General features: G+C 38.1%; 1 protein-coding gene across 1 annotated transcript; it reads left to right on the top strand.

Moving 5' to 3' along the window:
- Positions 1-375: 375 nt before the first annotated feature.
- On the top strand, positions 376-1822 carry LOC110907797. The gene is made up of 2 exons (XM_022152726.1): positions 376-1215; positions 1769-1822. The coding sequence occupies exons 1-2, from the start codon at positions 376-378 to the stop codon at positions 1820-1822; spliced, it is 894 nt and encodes a 297-aa protein (XP_022008418.1).
- The last annotated feature ends 18425 nt before the right edge of the window (positions 1823-20247 follow it).

Here is a 20247-nt window from a genome sequence, read left to right as displayed (position 1 = left end):
AGTTTATTTTATAATTATAGGCAATAAAGAATAATTTTTTATTATAATAAATAACTTTTATTAAGGTAAAGACATTTGTTAGGGTGAACGGTATGGGCGGTAAAGTGGTTTATCGAGCGGTAACACCGCCGCCAACCCCCTTTACTGTTCGGTTTGGTTTGATAATTGGTGAACTGTTACCGATCGATGAAGATGATGAGTTGACCGTTGGGGAGACCCATAACGGCTATATAGCCGTTTAAAACAAAAAAAAATATTTTTTTTTTTAAATTCAACTATAAATACCAAACATAAATTCATACCCAAACACATTCAAATTCATACCCAAACCAAATAAAAAAATACCAAACATTTACCCAATCATTCCAAAACAAAATGGCGGATGACCTCTCGTTGTTTTTTCTACCCGATAGTAGCGACGAATCATCCAATAGTAGCATTCTTTTTTTCCAAAATCTTATCGAAGAAGCTGAACTTCAAGACACAGGCACATCTAACCGAAGGAGATATATTGAATGTCAACGTGAGGTTGGGCATGAGACTCTCATGGCGGATTATTTTGTCGAAGACCCGAAATGCAACGAAGATATTTTTCGGCATAGGTTCCGTATGTCGAAACGTTTGTTTCTAAAAATTGTGAGCGACGTGGAAGCGAACGACTCGTGGTTTCAAGAGGCCATCGATGCGCGAAGTAGGAAAGGCTTTACGCCGTTGCAAAAGGTTACATGGGCTATTAAACAGCTCGCAACTGGTAGCACTCCAGACGAGAACGACGAGTACTTGCATATGGCCGAAAGAACTTCACGCGAATGCCTAGAATATTTTTGCGACACGGTTTGCAAAATATACGCTCCGGAGTTCTTACGTAGACCGACAAGCCACGACATGACACTTTTATACGAAGCTCATGAGGAAAAACATCACCTTCCACGTATGTTCGGTAGCCTTGATTGCACCCATTTCGTTTGGCGAATGTGTCCCACAGAGTATCGAGGTCAGTATATGCGAGGAGATCACCGATACCCGATTGTTATGCTCGAATCGGTTGCATCTCAAGATTTATGGCTTTGGCATGCTTTTTGCGGTCCACCAGGTTCACAAAACGATATTAATGTGCTACAACAATCTCCGTTATTTTTAACGGAACGAAATGGAACCGCGCCTAAATGTCTAGTTTACGTTAACAACCATTTATACAAACGTGGTTATTTGCTCGTAAATAATAAAAGTTGAATGGCCAGTTCAATTATTAATATATGTTAGTAGAGAAACTGAATGAACAGTCGTTAGGGGTATTAATGGGATTTCAACACATAACATATGACGGGTGGTTGCTTCTTAACGTGCTTGAGAAGCGTTTGCCACGCGTCTTGAAGCCGTAGAACATAAAACCCTAATATTGCACTCCGATCATACACCCCATACACATATGGAGAGAGAGGAAACCTTGTAATGCTTCCTTCGTAAGTGCGTCGTTATGGCGGTGGTGATTAGAAACCCTAGCCGTTCAACCCATTTCAAGAAACAAATCGTCAGAGAAAAAGAGGAGCCGGAGAATCAAGAGAGATGGAGTGAACCAGTGTTCCGGTGAGAATCAGGTAAGCTCTTTCGTGAGATTTCATATAGAATCTTATTATATATAAAATGTGGTTGTATTCCTTAAAATACTTTGAAATGGTTGTCACCCAATCAAAGCATTATGAGCTACGCATATATATTTTGTAACTTACATCTATCGTTGTGTTTTTTTTTTTTTTGAAATTTGCAGGTTTCATATTCAAAGTATTATCCACCATTATGGCAAGTTGAATGTTTAGAATGAATAAAATTTGGAACATATATTTTATATTTTGAAGTATGACTATATGGTTTGGAAAATTCTATACTTCCTTACAGGTTTTGTTGGTGCACTGATGTCTGTTAACTTCGTCTTTGTTGAGTCTTGTATTGTATCGATTAGATCAGGGCACGGAAAACGAGAAAACGAGTATATAGGTAATTCCGCTTGTAATGGTGCTTATGATATTTCAAGCGAAATTAAAGTTTCAAGCAAAATTAAAGGTTCAAGCGAAATTAGTAATTCCGCACGGAATTAACTAATTTCGTATGAACATGTGATTCCGCTTGAGTCAGTTTCAAACGGAATTACCAAGCCTATGTATACCTGTGTGCCCCGTGTCATTTCATACGGAATTAGTGTGTGAGAGCTGAGGTGCTGCCGAATTTTTGTCAGAATTGTTTGTAAAAAGTACAGGAAATCAATAAGAGAAGATAATTAGAAAGGAACAAGCTGTTTGACATCAATTACATTGATTCCGCCTTTGTTTTTGATGATGAACTACTCAGATTGACTCGTTAGGGTCACACGACGAACAAGTGGTATCAGAGCTCAGGACGAGGAGTTCATACCAATTCAGCTTGATTTCACCGGATTCTCTTACTTCTACTCATTCTTTTCTGATTTGAACTAGATTTAACGGTTGAAATGGCCTGAAATTCACATATATCAAGCGAAACATACTTCTAACTAATCCTTGAAAGAATTGGACTAAAATTTGATAAAATTGCTAATTCCGCTTGAAAAGTTGATCGAACATGCTGACGTCATCCTAATCCCGTTTGAACTAGCTTTGTAATTCCGCACGAAATTATACTTATTTGGTCTATTTTCGCTTGAAAAGTACTGTTAGATTTGCACGGGATTTAATATCGTTTGAATCGTTCAAGCGAAATTAGTAATTCCACACCAAAAAGCTAATCCCGTTTCAGTTGGCATAATTTCGTTTGAAATTAAGCTAATTCCGCACGGAATTAGTTTATGTTTGATAATTCCATTTGAAAGGTTATTTCGTGTGAATAAGAAAATACCGTTTGAAAGATAATTTCGTTTGAGTTCATAATTCCGCTCAAACTAATTTCGTTTGAAAACTGTTTTTTTAATTTCAAAAATTTTTCCAAGTGTTTGTTGACTGTTTCAGGTACTTGAAAGATGGATGATTTGTTCATGAATTCGTTCTGTGATATGTTCGGTTATACCGGTGGTTCTGGAGATGCTACATCAAGCAATACAAATGAAACTACATCAACACCGAGTGTAAAGAAAAGTCTGAATGATGCTTTGAGTGTAGAGAGTGCCTATGGGACATACAACAAACCCCCCAAGTTAATGGCTATTGAAGATTACAATAGGTGGGCTACATGGTTTGATGAGTGGCTTCAGCTTTTGCATATCCAAGCTGGAAGAGTTTAAAGAATGGTTACGTTAGAGGAGGACGGTTTGGTGAAAGTTTGACAGATACTGATGAGATTGAAAGTTATGTTGCTGAACAAAAGTGCATCGCGTTGATTCATCAGTTTGTGAGAGATGATATAATTTCATTGATTGAATATGAAAATTCAAAAGATCTTTGGGAAAAACTGAGGGTAAAATGTGTGGGCAGTGCCGAAATAGTTAAGAACAAAAAGAAACTGTTAAGAAAAGAGTTTGATTTATTTGGTTGTTTAAAGAACGAGTCTGTTTCCAAGATGATTGAGAGATTTGGGCATTTGAAATTGGAGCTGGCAAGACATGGAATCACTTATACTCAAGACGAGTTAGTCGACAAGTTGTTTGACTCGTTGCCAAATGAGCAAGACTGGCAACACTTTGCTTTGATGTTGAAGAACACTATCAAGCCGCCAAAAGTTTTGACAGTGGATCTGCTTATCGAAAGACTGGAGAGTCATGAGTTAGAGATCAAGAAATCCAGCAAAGTCAATAACTCATCTTATCAGCAGAATGTGGAGCCGTATTATAGAGGAAGCATGATTCTGAAATCTGCATCACCAAAGACAGCATTTTCTGCAGAAAATTCAAACACTGTGAATCATGAAACTCATAGCAGTGGCTATCATGGTGGTTCATCGTCAAATACTTCAACTCAGTCTGCATCAAAGAATTTGTTTCAATGCAACATTGATGTAGATCTGAAGAACGCTCAAAATTTCAGTGAAGAATCTGCGAAACATCAAATGGTGTTCTTAGCCTCAGTGCTAGAGTCGTACGAGAGCCTCGTGGTGGGCAAGATTGGAAACACTAACCAAACAAAGGAGGATTATGATCAGATAGATCCTGAAGAAATGAAACTGATTGACATCAGGTGGTGTATGGCCAGTGTAGTCCGAAGAGCACAACGGTTCATGGAGATTACTGGGAGACACTCTATCGGAGGGCCGTCTACAAAACTTGGCTTTGACAAATCAAAGGTCACGTGTTTCAGGTGTAAACAAAAATGACATTTCAAACGTGAATGTCGTAATGCTCCTGCTGATGATACTGCAAATCCGTTCCGTGAGGATTACTACAAAATAGCGATCTATCATCAGAATAAATCAGAACCTCTCAAAATGAAGCAGCTTGAGGATGCCTCCAAAGAAAAATCAAGAGCTCTTGCTGTTATTCATGATGACGAAGGTTTTGATTGGAGTGAACTGCTACCAGAGGAAGATGCAGTAGGTTACGCTTTCGCAGCAGAAAAGATTATTCCTTTCAAAGACACCATAAATGAAGAAGAAAAATACCTCATCAGAAAGGGTAGAGCAGAATTCAAGATGATCAGATTGTCTAAAATATTTAGTGAAGCCAAGAGAGCAAAGAGATGGGATGCTGATAGAGAATGTTACCTTGATCCTCAAGGAAACATTGCTATTGATGCGAAAACTCTTAGTATAGAAGCCTTCATTGAGGAATTTGCTGAAGAAGAAGAAGCTTTACAGAGAGAATGGTGGGGAGGTGGAAAAGAGAAAGAAAAAGTGAAAGAGAAAGAAAAAGTGAAAGAGAAAGAGAAAGAGTCACAGTCTAAGAAGATTGATGATGGGATAATTGATACTTCACAAGAATTCACTGCTGAAAACTTGGGAAAGATGGCTGACAAAGTGCTTGCTGCAAAGGAACTTGAGGTAGACTCTAAGTCTGAAACTGAGTCTAAAAGCAAGGTCAGTTCAAACATTTCCACAAGTGAGTCAGGTAAGAAAGTCAAAGGTGATAGTGACTGCAAAAGTTGCATGAAAAACTACAAGTTTTGTAGTACATTCACTTACCTTAGTGATACAAAGGTTGAAGAACTGACAACAAGAGTCAGAAAGGTTGAAGATCAGATTCTAGACCGTGATAAAATGCTAAAAGCATCAAATGATCGAGCTAAAAACTTAACTGAGAAAATTGAAAATGATAAAATTGAAGCAGAAAGAATTAAGAAAGAAAATGAAAAATTGGTTTTTGAAAATCGTAAAATTTCAGAAAATTTTGAGAAATTAAAACGAACGGTAAAAGATTCCGATGAAAGAAACGGTAAAACCAATAAAGAAAATGAGCATTTAACTGTAGTTCTTAGATACAAAGAAGAGCAAATCAACCAACAACTGGATGAAATTGCTAAGTTGAAGCTTCGGTTTGAAGAAGCTAAGATTGAGAATGAGCGTATCAATCTGAAGTTAACCAGTTACAACTCCACAAGCTTTGTTTTACAACACATTATTCCCAAACCCATCGGGAAAAACAAAGCAGGCGAAGATGTTTACTCGGATGGAACTGGGGTTGGGTATCATCAGGTTCCACCGCCAGTTTTAAACAATTTCTCAAAGAAAAAGTTCGGGTTGGTTAATGATGAAGATGAAAAGAATGAAATAAAACTTCCAGAGTCAATTAATGTTACATTTTCTTCATCTGATGATAGTGTTCAAACTGAGATTGTTAAAGGCATGGCTGAAAGTGTTTTGAAGTCTGATAGTGATTCAGTTGAGGATGAAGAGTGTTTTCTGAACAATTACATTCCGAAACCAAAATCCAAAAACAATTTAAATGAAGAACCTGCTTTTGTCATGTACAAGATGTTGGGATCGGATAAGTTGTATTCGGATTCTGAGTTTCCACTGGAGAATGTTAATGTTGCTAAATTGACAAATGTTTTCAAACTGGTTGAAATTGATATGTCTGAAGTAGAAGGTTTGAATCAGACAAAGAGACAAATGAGTTTTGAAAAAGATAAAGCTTACTACAAGAAGACTGTTGTTCAACCACGTTTTTACAACAACAATCGAAACAAATGGTCGGGTGGTTATCAGGGTGGTAAGAATTATCAAAGAAGGAATGTTCAAAACAGAAGGTTTGCTGAGAAAAAGGTGCTTGTGAACAGTTCAAGTTCACTTTCTGATGAGGAATCAAAGATTTTTTCAAAATCAAAGAAAGAGTTCTTTGAGAAGAAGGCTTCACAGCCTCAGTCTGAAGGCACGAGTCGAGTTGTTGACACTCGAACTTGCTTTAAATGCAATCAAGTTGGACATATTGCATGAAAGTGTACCAATTTGAAGCCTAAGACTGAAGTTGTGATGAATTCAAGGAAGAATGTTGATGTGAAGGGAAAAGCCCCATTGATTGTTGAGAAAAAGGTTTTGAAAAATGAAAACACCAAGATCAAAACTGAACCTGTAAAGAATGTGGTAATTAAAGATGACAGGTTTTACAAACGGGTTGCGTCATCTCAATAAACATGGAAGCCAAAAGTTGTTGAAAAGAAGACAAGTTCTTCAAAACCAAAGGTTTCTGAGATTGAAAAACAATCATCTTCTACCACACCGGTAAAGATGAATGTTCCTTTGGATTTTTATGAGAAACTTGAACCACAAGAGACTACTTCTGAAAAGAAAAATGTTTCAAAGAAAGACCAACCATCTGTTCAACCTCAGAAAGATGAGTTTTTCCTATACAAAAAGGTTGAGGTTGGGTCAGAAGAAAGCTTAAAAATGAATGATAAAAATTTTCCACCATTGATCCTCAAAAGAACTGTCGTTAATGTTGAGTTACCTGAGTCAAAAGAGGCTTGGGTAGCATCCAAATCTAACTAAAGTGTTTGTGATATGTGCAGGAGCTTCCAAGATCTGTTTCGAGATGGATTATGGATAGTGGAGCTTCTCGGCACATGACGGGGATAACAACCCTGTTGTACGATGTTAGAAATTTTATTGGAGGTTATGTGGGATTCACAGGCAATCAAGGTGGTAGAATAGTTGGTGAAGGAAAATGGGGTTGTTACATTTGAAAGAGTGAATTACATCGCCGAGCTTGAGAATAATCTTCTGAGTATTTCTCTGATTTGTGATAGGATGTATACCACTCATTTCACAGACAAAGAATGTTTGATCTTGAAACCAGGTTTTGTTATCCCTGAAGAATGGATTATCATGAGAGCACCAAGAGTAAATGATCTGTACGTGTTGGACATGAGTGTAGCAACTACAACCACGGGTCAGGCTCATTGTTTTGTGTCAAGAGCAACTGAGAAAGAATCACAATTGTGGCACCGGAAGATGGGTCATATACATCTAAGAAAAATGAATCATCTGGTGCACAATGATTTAGTAACGGGTGTTCATGTGAAAGGTTTTCATCTTGAAGGAGAGTGTATTAGCTGCGTCAAAGGCAAGCAGAAGAAAAAGTCACACCCTAAAAAGCAAGTCAATTCAGTCTCAAGACCCCTAGGGAGACTTCACATGGATCTTTTTGGTCCTGTGAATGTCAAAAGTATTACAGGAGATCTCTATTATCTTGTAGTAACTGATGTTTATTCCATATTTTCATGGGTATCGTTTTTGAAGTCGAAAGATGAGACGTTTGATAGTTTGATGGTTTGTTCAGAAAAAGTTGAAAACTTGTACCAAAGGCGTATCAAAAGAATCAGAAGTGACAATGGTACTGAGTTCAAGAACAACAAGATGGAAGAATATTGTGATGAGAGAGGTATATTGCATGAGTTTAGTGCTCCTTACACTCCGCAGCAGAATGGAGTCGCTGAAAGAAAGAATATGACGCTAATCGAAATGGCAAGGACGAAGCTTGCTGATTCCAAGCTACCTGTTAATTTTTGGGCAGAAGCCGTATCCGCCGCATGCTATCGGGTTCTCACTATCAAGAAATTCAACAGAACATGTTTCGAGCTGATCAATAACCGCAAGCCAAACCTAAAGTATTTAGAACCGTTTGGGTCTCCCTGCACCGTTCTAGATCCTTTTGGAAAGTTTGGTCCGAAGAGTATTGAGGGAATATTCATAGGTTATGCAAGTCCATTACGACGAGTTTTCGTTCCAAGCCAGAAGCGGATCATCGAAGCCTCGAATGTTGAGTGTCAAGGTTACAAAATGCCACCGCAGAATCCAGGCGATTCATGGCGTTTTCACTATGACACTTTGTGGGATTCGTTTGACATGGAAGAAGAAAAGGAAGAAGAAGAAGATTTCTTTGACGAGTTGGATATTCTGAGAGAGTATGAGTCTTCGCAGGAAAGGTTCCCAGCTGAGTATTCAAGGCGACCACAACAAACTTCAAATGATGATGAAGCAGGTCCAAGTGGTGCTGGAGAATATGATGATATCCAACAAAATAAAGTTTCTCATGATAATCAGTCGGCACAGAATGATAATTAAGAATCTGATAGCATGCCAGTATTTGATCATGGTGATTCAGATTCTGAGGGGGAGCAAATTCAGATTTCAAGTCAAACAAACCCAGTCAGTAAACAAGGTGCAAATCAGAATGTTACTAATCTAGAGGGGGAGGTAGATGTTCCAAGCGAAGTGATGCCAAGAACTCTTTCATACCATCCAGAGGAGCTGATCATTGGAGAATTACAATCAGGCGTTTGCACTAGACGTCAAATTGACCAAGGCCTTACTTGTTTTTATTCTACAGTAGCTCCTTTACAAACTGAGTTTTCACTAAGTTTTTTTATTTCGCAGATCGAACCGCGAACATACAAAGAGGCGCTAACTGAAGATTCTTGGGTCAATGCTATGCAAGAAGAGTTGAGTCAATTCGAGAAGTTAGGAGTGTGGAAGTTAGTAGATTTGCCTGATGGTCACAGGAAGATCAACACAAAATGGGTGTTTAAGTGTAAGAGAGACGATCGAGGGGTTATTATTCGAAATAAAGCTCGACTCGTAGTCCAGGGTTTCAGTCAGCAGGAGGGTATAGATTTCACCGAAGTGTATGCTCCCGTGGCTCGACTAGAAGCGATCAAAATCTTCCTGGCATTTGCATCGTGGAAAAATTTCAAAGTTTATCAGCTAGATGTGAAATTGACGTTTCTCTATGGGAAGGTAAAAGAGGAGGTATATGTCGGACAGCAACCGGGCTTCACCGATCCAATCCACAAAGACAAGGTCTACTTGCTAGATAAAGCGCTGTATGGTTTACACCAGGCCCCGAGAGCTTCGTACGAGACATTGTCTCAACACCTGCTAGCCAACAGCTTCATTCGTGGAAAAGTGGATGTCACTCTCTTCACCAAAGAGGTCGACGAACATCTTCTGATAGTGTAGATATATGTGGACGACATCATATTTGGGTCAACGAATGAGAATCTGTGCAAAGATTTCGAAAGAGTTATGAAGCAAAAATTCAAAATGTCATTGATGGGGGATATGAAATTCTTCTTGGGACTTCAAGTTGATCAACTACCTGAGGGAATTTTCATTCATCAAACGAAGTACGTTCATGATATTCTAGAGAAATTTGGAATGTCAGGTTCTACTCCAACATCAACCCCTTTAGCAACGAACCGTGGGATAATGTTAGGATCGGAGGCTCTCATGATTGTGTTTGTTTGTATAATTTGATCATTCAGAAAATATGAAACAGTACAAAGTGCAGCGGAAATGAATTCAAACTTTGTTAAACATAATCCAAAGAAGAGAATAGTTTGATAAACACATGCTTTCTCATTAAGTCAAATGATTACAATGAAAAACAAAGAATTACAAGCATGCTTACAGTACTAAGCTCCCCCTTAGCCTGATACCCCAAGGTTGGTTGCACAAGATGAAAGGATTGGACTGAAGAGGAAGAATCCACTCAGTCAATTAAATGTAACAGTACAGAGTACTGTTCCATTTATAGGCAAACCAAACCACTGAAGTATCTCAGCTGATGTCACCATGAAAGTGACATCTAATAACCTAACAAACTCTATCTACTGATCTATACAACTATTGCTTTGCTAACTACTGATAATGCATTACATTACAAGAGATGAATAAAACTGCTGCTGCATCATTCTACTTCTGTGAACCCAGCAGTATTTGTCATGATCAGCAGTGCTTGACTCAAGGCAGCAGATTGAACAGCAGGGCTTTTAGTCTTCATCAGTCCTTGAATAGGACAGCAGTTGTAGGTCAGCAGATGTTTATAGAGGCAGTACTTTGGAGCATATCAGATGTTGGAGCCACAGTCAAGGGGAAAGCAAAGTGTAAACAACTGCTTATTTTGAGTCCACATTTGTGATCCGGTTTTGGCTTTCATTATCTGTTCCTCTGGTAGGGTTCAATCCCAACAATCTCCCCCTGGAACAGATAATGCCAAAACCCTTCATTATTCTAGACTTTTATTCGTCATCAAAAGTTCCTTAGCTTGTCTTTTAAGTTCAGCTTCAAAATCCTTGGAACTTGTGTCATCTTCATCCCTACACAGTGTAAGTTCAAGGAGATCCTGCAAATCTTCAACACTAAGGCCTAGTGCTTCTTTCCTTGAGATGTACTTCACTTCACCATTGGATCTGACCAGAGTCAATACGTGGGTCTTTTGATCAGACATCCACTTTAGTATTTTTAATCCTAATGGGTTTCTTGGGGGAGATTTATTCTTTGATGAGTTTGAAGATGTTGGCCTTGAGAACACTTGCAGACTTTCAGACATTCTTTTGAAGGCTAGTTCAATGACATTGTTTGCTGCAGCTATGTCTTCTGCAGTTTCTCTTTCGATCAGCTCTTGCCTCTCAATGTCTGTCATGCCCGTCGAAGTGTTTGGTGATGCAGGTTTAGTCAATACCTCCTTAATGAGGTTTTGAAGTTTTGCTGATGTCTCTTCTTTTAAACCCATTTTCAGAATGGTATCATTGAAGTACTCAGCTTCCTTTTCTTTGACCTCTTCTTCAGACAGCTGTTTACCTTTTTCTTGGTTTGACACAAGAATAGGATTGTCTGCTGATTTGAACAGTGTTCTGAGGTTTTCGATCTGTTGTTCAAGCTTCATCATTTGTTCACGTTTCTTTGAAATGCCTGAAACAGTTATCTTTCTTTTCTTCAGCCTTTCATAGGATTCATCAGTCTGCTGCTTTGACCATTTTGATATGGCTTCGGCAGTATCCATTTTTGCATCCACCAGCTCCTTTTTCTTTCTTTTATACTCAGTAGTGAGATCAGCAATGAGCTTTTTGTATTTACTCCAATTTGGAGCATTCTTCTTCTTTTTAGGATCATCCTTGATTCTATCAATCCTATCAGCCTCATGCTTTAGAGCAACTATTGGCCATTCTTCAAACTGTTTTTCTTCAGCAGGATAGAATTTCTCTTTCATGATATAGGCTAGATATTCTTTTCTTAACTTATTTCGTTAATCGGCCTTTTCTTTGTTCAGTTCTTGTGCAAACTCTTCTATCTGCTTTACTTTTGAGAGGAAGAATTCCAGTCTTTTAGCAATGGCCTCGTCACTTAGACCTTCACTTTCAACTTTAGCTCTTATTGTAGCTTGTCTTGCCTTGAGACTAAGATAATCATCCATATCCTCTGGTGCCATAAAGCCTATGAGTGAGGGGAATCTTCTTTTTGAAGGATCTTCCTCAGTATTGAATTGCCTCATCTCATTTTTGATAGCTTCTAGTTCCAGTGGATATTTTGCAGCATTAGGATCATGTGTGTCCTCATCAGCAGAAATTGGCTTTCTTTTTCTGGTGAATAGCTTTGGTTGTGATGTAGGAAAGGTGAGAGCAGTGGTGGATAGTTGACTACCAGCTGTTGAAACAACTGGTGTTTCAACCGCTGTTGTCATTACAACTACTGATGTATCAGCAGATGTCTTCTGCTTTTTAGCAGGGGTTGTGATGGCAGTTGTTTGAGTGGTGATGAGTGGCTGACTAACAGTAGTTGGAAAAACTGGTGTTTCAACTACTATTGCCATTATAGCAGATGTTGTAACATCTGCCGTCTTCTGCTTTTTGGCAGGAGGTGATGATGGGGTGGTTGTTTTTGATAGTGATGATGATTTTGGTGCTGTTGACACAGATGGTGGTGGAGCAGTGGTTGTGGTGGTGTGTGGTGATGTGGTGTGTGTTGATACTGCAGTTTTGGTTTGGCTATTATCTGGCTCAACATATATACCATTATCAATTCCCTTTTTCTTCCACTTGATCTTCTCCCCCTTTTTGGCATTATCTGGGAAGGGTTCATTCATGAAGAGAACAGTGGAGGGAACTTTTCCAGAGGCACTTTGAATGTGAGCCTTGATAGCTTTGATATCTGCCTGAGTATCTTTGAACCTTGATTCCACCATATTTGTCAGCTTTTGAACATGTATAGCATGCTGCTGTTCTGCCATCTGCTTTTGTCTTTCCAACAGTGGTTGGAATAAGTTCCATAACTCATTTGCAGCAGGTGTTTGTTGAGCAGATGCTTGAGTAGGAGGAGCAGTGGATTGGGCTTTCTGAGCTTTTAGTAGCTGCTGCACCATATCCTTTATCTCAGCTACTGAGGTTTCCAGGTTTTCAACCCTGCCCGTCAATTCCTTATATTTTGAGTCATCACCCGAATTAACAGGATCATCTGATTCCCCACCAGCGGTGGTTTTACCAATGTATGATTTAGGAACAGAGTCCCAAAAGTCAGCCATTGATGCCCCTTGTTCTTGGTACTGGGGACTTCTTTCTTCAGCACTTGATAACCTTTCGATGTTGCCAGTAGTTAAAACAAACTCACTGGTGGTTTTCAGTGGTGCTATTGAAGAAATTGCCTTCAAGGGAGTCTTAAGAATGTAACCCCTGTCCAAATGCAAACCAGTGGGTCCAACATTTGTAGTGGCTGCTCCACTTGAACTACTGACAGGAATTACTTGTAATTCCTGCAGTGTAACCTCCTCAGTTGTTGCTGGGATAACAGAGATATCTACATCAGACCCAGTCACCTGTGGGAGCATACTCTCAGTGATAGGTGTTTGAGAGGAACTGGTTTGTGTCTGAGTGATACCAACTGTATGCAACAAGGGTATCATGGATTGTGGTAATATGTAGGGTGAGGGTGAAGGGGTTGAAAGAGACATGTCCTTGGGATTAGGACTGTGGAAGATGGATCTGAGTGGGTCCAGAGCTTCATATTGTGGGGTCCCTGTGTTTACCACCTGATCCTTTTGTGAGGATGCAGGAGGAGTTGAGGCAAGTGTTGAGATCTTTCTTCCATCTGCTGTGAGGAAGTAGCAGCAATGGTTATTGGTGACTTTTGTGCTGTCACTGGCATTGACTCTGGGATCTCATCTTCCAGAGGTGCCTTTGTTTTGGGTTTGGTGGGTTTTCTGGATATGTTCTTTTTGGTCTTTTTAGTGGTGGCAGGTGTGGGTTTCAACACAGTGGGTGTGCTGCTTTGATCACCTGGAGCAGTGGGCTCAGCAGCAGATACCTGAGGAGCAGTTTCATCTGCTAAATTCTGCTCAGGCACCTCTGCTTTTGTTTTTATTGGTGCCAACATTCTAGAGAATGTTTCAGGTGTTAAACAATTTATTTTGAAAGAAGCACCTTGTTTGGGCAAATCTGCATCTTTTTCTACAAATTTTTGTTCAAAATAGTAGCTTAAAAATCTTGGAAAGAGCAGAAATGCCTTAGTATCAACGTTTTTTACCAAATCATCAAATATTTCCTGGGAGTAATTAAAGTTTTCATTGTTTAAAATTGCATACCCCAGGCATTGAATTTGTGTTGGTATTTCATTAAAAGATGTTGTTTTATTAGAAACACACATTAACAGAGTGTGAAATAAAAATCTTGGAGCAGAAGGGAAGAGCCCTTTTTGTAAGGTATCCCTTTTTGGTTGCTCTGCGTAACCCCTATTCATGAAATCCTTTTTCAACTCAGTTTTTGAAAAAGAAGTTTTACCTTTCAGATCATTGAGTTTAAAGACTTCAGAAATAGATTGCGGAGTGATTTGGAGGTCTTTACCCTTTATTGAGGAGTTTATGGCTTTGATGACATCATCTTGTTTCTCAAGAGTGGCATTTTTCCAGAACTCTCTCTAGGTTTCAAGATAGATGGGAGCATCTGTTGTTAACAAGGTTTTATACTTTGATGCAGATAAGGTGTCAATGATGGCGTCAAAGGTGTTGTCGGTTGTGGGTTTTGTGAGTATACCCACATAATTGTGAGGGGCTTTGTAACGGATTTCTGTAGTTTCAGCGGCCATTTGAGTGGCGTCTGTTTGAGTGGAGGAAGAAGATGGTTTTGATTTTGACTTCGATTTTGATTTCGTCATTTTTGATGAAGAAGATCGAAGAAAGTTTTTGTGAAGAAGAGTGGGAAACTGCTTTGAGAAGAGAATTTTGGAATTCAATTCGACAGTGTGAGCCCCTGTTTGGGTTTAATCAGAGTTTTATTTTAGGGAAAAAGTGAATGTTAATGTGGCAGCGGTTATAATGATCTGACGGTTAAAAGCTGACCACGTGCCAACCCCTAATGAAATGGTAAATAATGGAGGACAGTTGTTTTGACAGCCACTGATGGATTGAATCATCAGTAGTTACAACGGTAACAAAATGAGGCAGTGGATGATTTTTACTATCAGTGGATAGTATATCAATGGATAGAACACTGATTTTGAACATCAGTGTTTTTCAAGATTTTCAAGGAGCAGGGGTTGACTTTCAGTAGTGGACAGACTTTAGAGAGCAGATGTTGAGGCACAACAGCATTTAAGGTACAGCAGTGGTTGAAAGCAATAATGAAGGTCATTAGTATAACAACTGTTTGTGCAGCAGTGTTTTGACTTTTGACAAATAATTTTAGCATCTGCTTGTTTAGATGTGGGTATTGATTTTGTGTAAACACAATCTCATGTTCAACATCTGTTATTCTGCAGAAATGCTATACTCAACAATTTACACTTTGGATGTAAATTATCAAGATTAATTTGTCAATAGTTTTTCTAGAAGACTTTGTTCAAGGTTTACCAACTGTTCACTATTACCTGACAGTGGTTTAGCATCCCAGACTTTCCTACTAAGGTTACTCATTTTGTGTCTAATTATTTGAACTAGAACATGAGTATCTTAGTAAAAAAAATTGCAATCAATTTTTTGATCTGTGATAAACAAACTTGAGTTCGATATGACCTTTACATATGTACCATTTCATTTTGATCTATTTTTAAGGATAATAACATCACACAAAAATAAGGAAATTACATCCTGACAGGTGAGAAAACTTTTACTATCAAAAATGAGTAAAAGTACAAAATATATTATTCAGAAAAAAATGAAATAATATATCTGGTTTTATTTGAGAAAAACATCTTAAAAAAATAGTTAAAGGATGTTTTGAAAATAACATCAAAAGGATCTGGCATCTTTTCAAATAAGTTCACAATCTTATCATCTTCAAGTTTTATGACCACTGTTTGGTATCATTTTCTTATCAATTGATTGTAAAATCCTCTTCTAAGTTTAATCACTGGGATACTAATTTTACCTGAACTTTTCCTGAATTAATGAATGTACACAGTTGCATGATGACCACTGTTTCCCAACTTTGTACTCTTAAGTGTTTTGGATTTATACTCTTTTCTTTTGATTTCAAAAGTTTTGAGATAAACACACTTTTGAGTTTTTGTAATTTTTCTTCTTCCCTTTTTACCCTTCCCATTCATAAGTAATGAAATACTTACTGGGAGGTTTTCGATGAAAGAATACTTAATCCAAAATCATTTTCAGCACTGTTTTGAGAGATCTGGCCACATGTGAACATGCTTTATTACCACATCTCACACTACTTATGATTTGGACTGTTTTTTTTTTTTACCCCTGATTTTCTTAATGTGTTTTGACAGGGTTGATTTAGTCCTTTTGAGGATTCTCAACCTGCCTTCTAACACATAAGATTTCATGACTAAAGTTTTATTTTCCTCTTTCTAAGTACGCAAAACACTAATGTTTATATGAACATAGGTTTTGTTAATCTGAGGTTCATACTTTAGCATAAAACATGATGAAATCATCACAAATTCCATAACAACAGTTGAAATCAATTTTGAAGAATGATAGTCATACCGTAGTTACCAGACATGTTTTCAGATCTGAAAATTATGGGTGATTTGTGTCTGATATCACTTGTTGTTTGAAATTTGTGAATCTTATGACATCTTGGTTGTTTTACAGAGTATCAGGTTCATCATTTTGAACATGATTTCTCGTTGCTCTGTTTTTCAACTAAATACAATCAACCTTAGTATCAATGAATTTTGAGCTGAACTGTTATGTCAAATTGATTGTTAGATCGAATTTGACTGTCCGGGATCTGATACCAATTGTTAGGATCGGAGGCTCTCATGATTGTGTTTGTTTGTATAATTTGATCATTCAGAAAATATGAAACAGTAAAAAGTGCAGCGGAAATGAATTCAAACTTTGTTAAACACAATCCAAAGAAGAGAATAGTTTGATAAACACATGCTTTCTCATTAAGTCAAATGATTACAATGAAAAACAAAGAATTACAAGCATGCTTACAGTACTAAGCTCCCCCTCAGCCTGATACCCCAAGGTTGGTTACACAAGATGAAAGGATTGGACTGAAGAGGAAGAATCCACTCAGTCAATCAAATGTAACAGTACAGAGTACTGTTCCATTTATAGGCAAACCAAACCACTGAAGTATCTCAGCTGATGTCACCATGAAAGTGACATCTAACAACCTTACAAACTCTATCTACTGATCTATACAACTACTGCTTTGCTAACTACTGATAATGCATTACATTACAAGAGATGAATAAAACTGCTGCTGCTCATTCTACTGCTGTGAACCCAGCAGTATTTGTCATGATCAGCAGTGCTTGACTCAAGGCAGCAGATTGAACAGCATGGCTTTTAGTCTTCATCAGTCCTTGAATAGGACAGCAGTTGTAGGTCAGCAGATGTTTATAGAGGCAGTACTTTGGAGCATATCAGATGTTGGAGCCACAGTCAAGGGGAAAGCAAAGTGTAAACAACTACTTATTTTGAGTCCACAGTTGTGATCCGGTTTTGGCTTTCATTATCTGTTCCTCTGGTAGGGTTCAATCCCAACAGATAAACCCAGATCTCACCGGAGACAGGGTAGATGAAACGTTGTATCGTTCCATGATCGGATCGCTAATGTACTTGACTGCTTCAAGACCCGATATCATGTACCCGACGTGCCTCGCAGCAAGATTTCAATCTAACCCAAGAGCTTCGCACATGGTGATTATGAAATGGATATTACGCTACCTGAAAGGAACTCCATCATTGGGGTTGTGGTATCCAAGAAAAGGCAATTTCACGCTCGAAGGGTATTCCGATTCCGATTTCGGATGCTGCAAAGTTAACGCAAAATCAACAACAGCGGGTTGTCAGTTTTTCGGACCTCGTTTGGTCACCTGGCAATGTAAGAAGTAGACCTCTGTGGCTCTATCCACATGTGAAGCGGAGTATGTATCTGCTAGTAGTTGCTGCTCTCAGATCTTGTGGATCCAGCAACAGATGCGCGACTACGGTTTGCAATTTCTTAACACCCCTATCTTTGTTGATAATGAGGCAGCAATAAATATCACGAAAAATCCAGTACGTCACGCTAAAACAAAACATATAGAAATTCGTCATCACTTCATCCGAGATTGCTTCGAGAAGAAGTTGATACGAATTGAAAAAAATCCACACTGATAATCAGAAAGCTGATTTACATACCAAAGCTTTTGATAAAACACGTTTTAAATATCTTTTAAAACTGAATGGTATGATGCTTTTAACGGTGTCGGATGGAATCATTGGCGTTAATGAAGGTACTGTTGTAGATGACGATGAGAAACAATCTGCAATGGTTTGTCGATTTTTTTACTTGTTTTGGTATTTAGGGGGAGTAAATATTTTCAGAAAATACAAAAACTAGTAAAAAATTCAAAAATCCAAAAACATGAGAAAATTTCAAAATCCAAAAACAATAGAAAACTGAAAAAGAGCTTGTGTATAAAGGGAAAATGATAGTACATTGGCTTGACAGTTACGGTATGCTAAAGATTTGTAACGTATAAAGCGTTAAACAGTCTCGCTGATGATGTGCCGATAGGTTTTTACACATTTAGTAGGTTTGTTCGGGATTTAAACATAAAAATCCAAACTTGCTTATTTCATGGGGAACACTACTTGGATATATAGGTAACCCCTGAAATCTCATTTGAAAGGTCCCTCTTTCTGAGATACTAGGACTTTATACTCAGTGATATCTGGGGTATTATTACGGGACTTCTGATAATGCGGAAGCAATGGCCTAGTCTCCGAATAATACTTTCTGCATTGCTTGAAATATAGCTCGCCCTCAGCATAAAAAATGATGAAACATTGAAAAATGCTAATCATGTGCTGTTGAAGTAAAAGATCCTCTAAAGGGGACACACCTAAAGTCGAACCGTCATCTCTCTGCTGAACGGAAGTTCTGACCTGAGCTCTCACGGTTTCTCATCTAACGCCTTACAGATATTATCTGTGGTATACTCACTTGTAAGACTGAATATTGAGATCTGGATACGGGAGTATATTCAAGAGGTGGGACACATGATTGAGTTTAAGTTTTTAATTCACCTAATTCGTATCCTAGACAGACTGAAAATTGTGTGAGAATTTAAGTGGATCAGCATATCGACAATCTAAGCGAACTGTTTAATTCTGAGTATGAAATTAAAGTTTATTGGTACTAGTGACTTGTCTGATAGCTGATATGATTCCCTAACACGCTCACCAAAAATATGTTTGTAAATAGTTTACTTTCATTGCATTCTATTTCTGCATTTAATTTCTGTATTTCATTTCTAGTTTAGAAACTTTATTGAAAACCCAAAAAGATTTTATTTCTGCTTTATTTTCCGACAAACCAGAGTAGAAAGCTGATTGTCAGATTCTCAAAGTTGAAGCAGATGCATGAAGTTTCTGGACTGGAGGATGAGGAGAGCTTATTATGTTATAGTCTGTTTGTTGAAAAGTCAAAACAAGTTCACTAATTTGAAACTTGTTATTTTCAGAAAACGTTTTGGAAAATGATGAACTAAATCAGTTTTCATTTTGTCTTAGATCAACCAAGGTCATTAAGTTGGACTTGGTAGATAAATTGAGTAATCAGGGTCATTAACTTGGACCTGAATACTTAAGTGGATTTCTAAAACTGATGAATAAGTAAAAGAAGTTAAAATGGGAATAGATTGTAATTTTATATGTTTGAGAAACAGGAAACAGGAATCAAAATCCCCATGGCAATGAAATGTCAAAGTTTGAGCCATATCACGATCCTAGATCCCAGTTTATCGAGAGCGGGAGTCATTGAAAAGGGGAGTCTAGATTCTGGATCAACCGTCAAAGGGGAGATTAAAGATTAAAGTTTGAAGAGAGAAGATTGAAGGATGCTTTACAAGTTCAAGACAATTCAGGGCAGAGAACGAAAGATCAAGACTAAAGACTGAAGACAGGATGCTAAAGACTTCGTCAACATCCAAGGGGGAGTCTGTTGGTGCACTGATGTCTGTTAACTTCGTCTTTGTTGAGTCTTGTATTGTATCGATTAGATCAGGGCACGAAAAATGAGAAAACGAGTATATAGGTACTTCCGCTTGTAATGGTGCTTATGATATTTCAAGCGAAATTAAAGGTTCAAGCGAAATTAGTAATTCCGCACGGAATTAACTAATTTCGTATGAACATTTGATTCCGCTTGAGTCAGTTTCAAACGGAATTACCAAGCCTATATATACCTGTGTGCCCCGTGTCATTTCATACGGAATTAGTGTGTGAGAGCTGAGGTGCTGCCGAATTTTTGTCAGAATTGTTTGTAAAAAGCTCAGGAAATCAATAAAAGAAGATAATTAGAAAGGAACAAGCTGTTTGACATCAATTACATTGATTCCGCCTTTGTTTTTGATGATGAACTACTCAGATTGACTCGTTAGGGTCACACGACGATCCAACAGTTTTAAAATGGTTTTCAATAAGCAAAGGAATAGGCAAACGAGGTAACAGGTTGTTAGAAAGTCGACATTTGCATAGGCTACGCCGGGTTATTTTTCATTCGATGTGTTCGCACGTTTAAAATTTAATCAAATCTTTATGTGTTATGCAACTATACTAACGCTTTTGCACCCTGATTTCTTGACGCACCAGGCGATGATGGCTGTGAATTAGTTGCCAGA

This window comes from Helianthus annuus, chromosome 12, assembly GCF_002127325.2.
Source record: "Helianthus annuus cultivar XRQ/B chromosome 12, HanXRQr2.0-SUNRISE, whole genome shotgun sequence".
Taxonomy (NCBI): Eukaryota; Viridiplantae; Streptophyta; class Magnoliopsida; order Asterales; family Asteraceae; genus Helianthus; species Helianthus annuus.
The sequence above is the reverse complement of the archived record's forward strand: the minus strand, read 5'-3'. Positions and strand labels throughout refer to the sequence as shown.

Coding starts and splice junctions, on each gene's coding strand:
- LOC110907797 (XM_022152726.1), top strand. CDS start 376: ATGGCGGATGACCTCTCGTTGTTTTTTCTACCCGATAGTAGCGACGAA. Junction 1,216..1,768: donor ACAAACGTGGTTATTTGCTC/GTAAATAATAAA, acceptor TGAAATTTGCAG/GTTTCATATTCAAAGTATTA.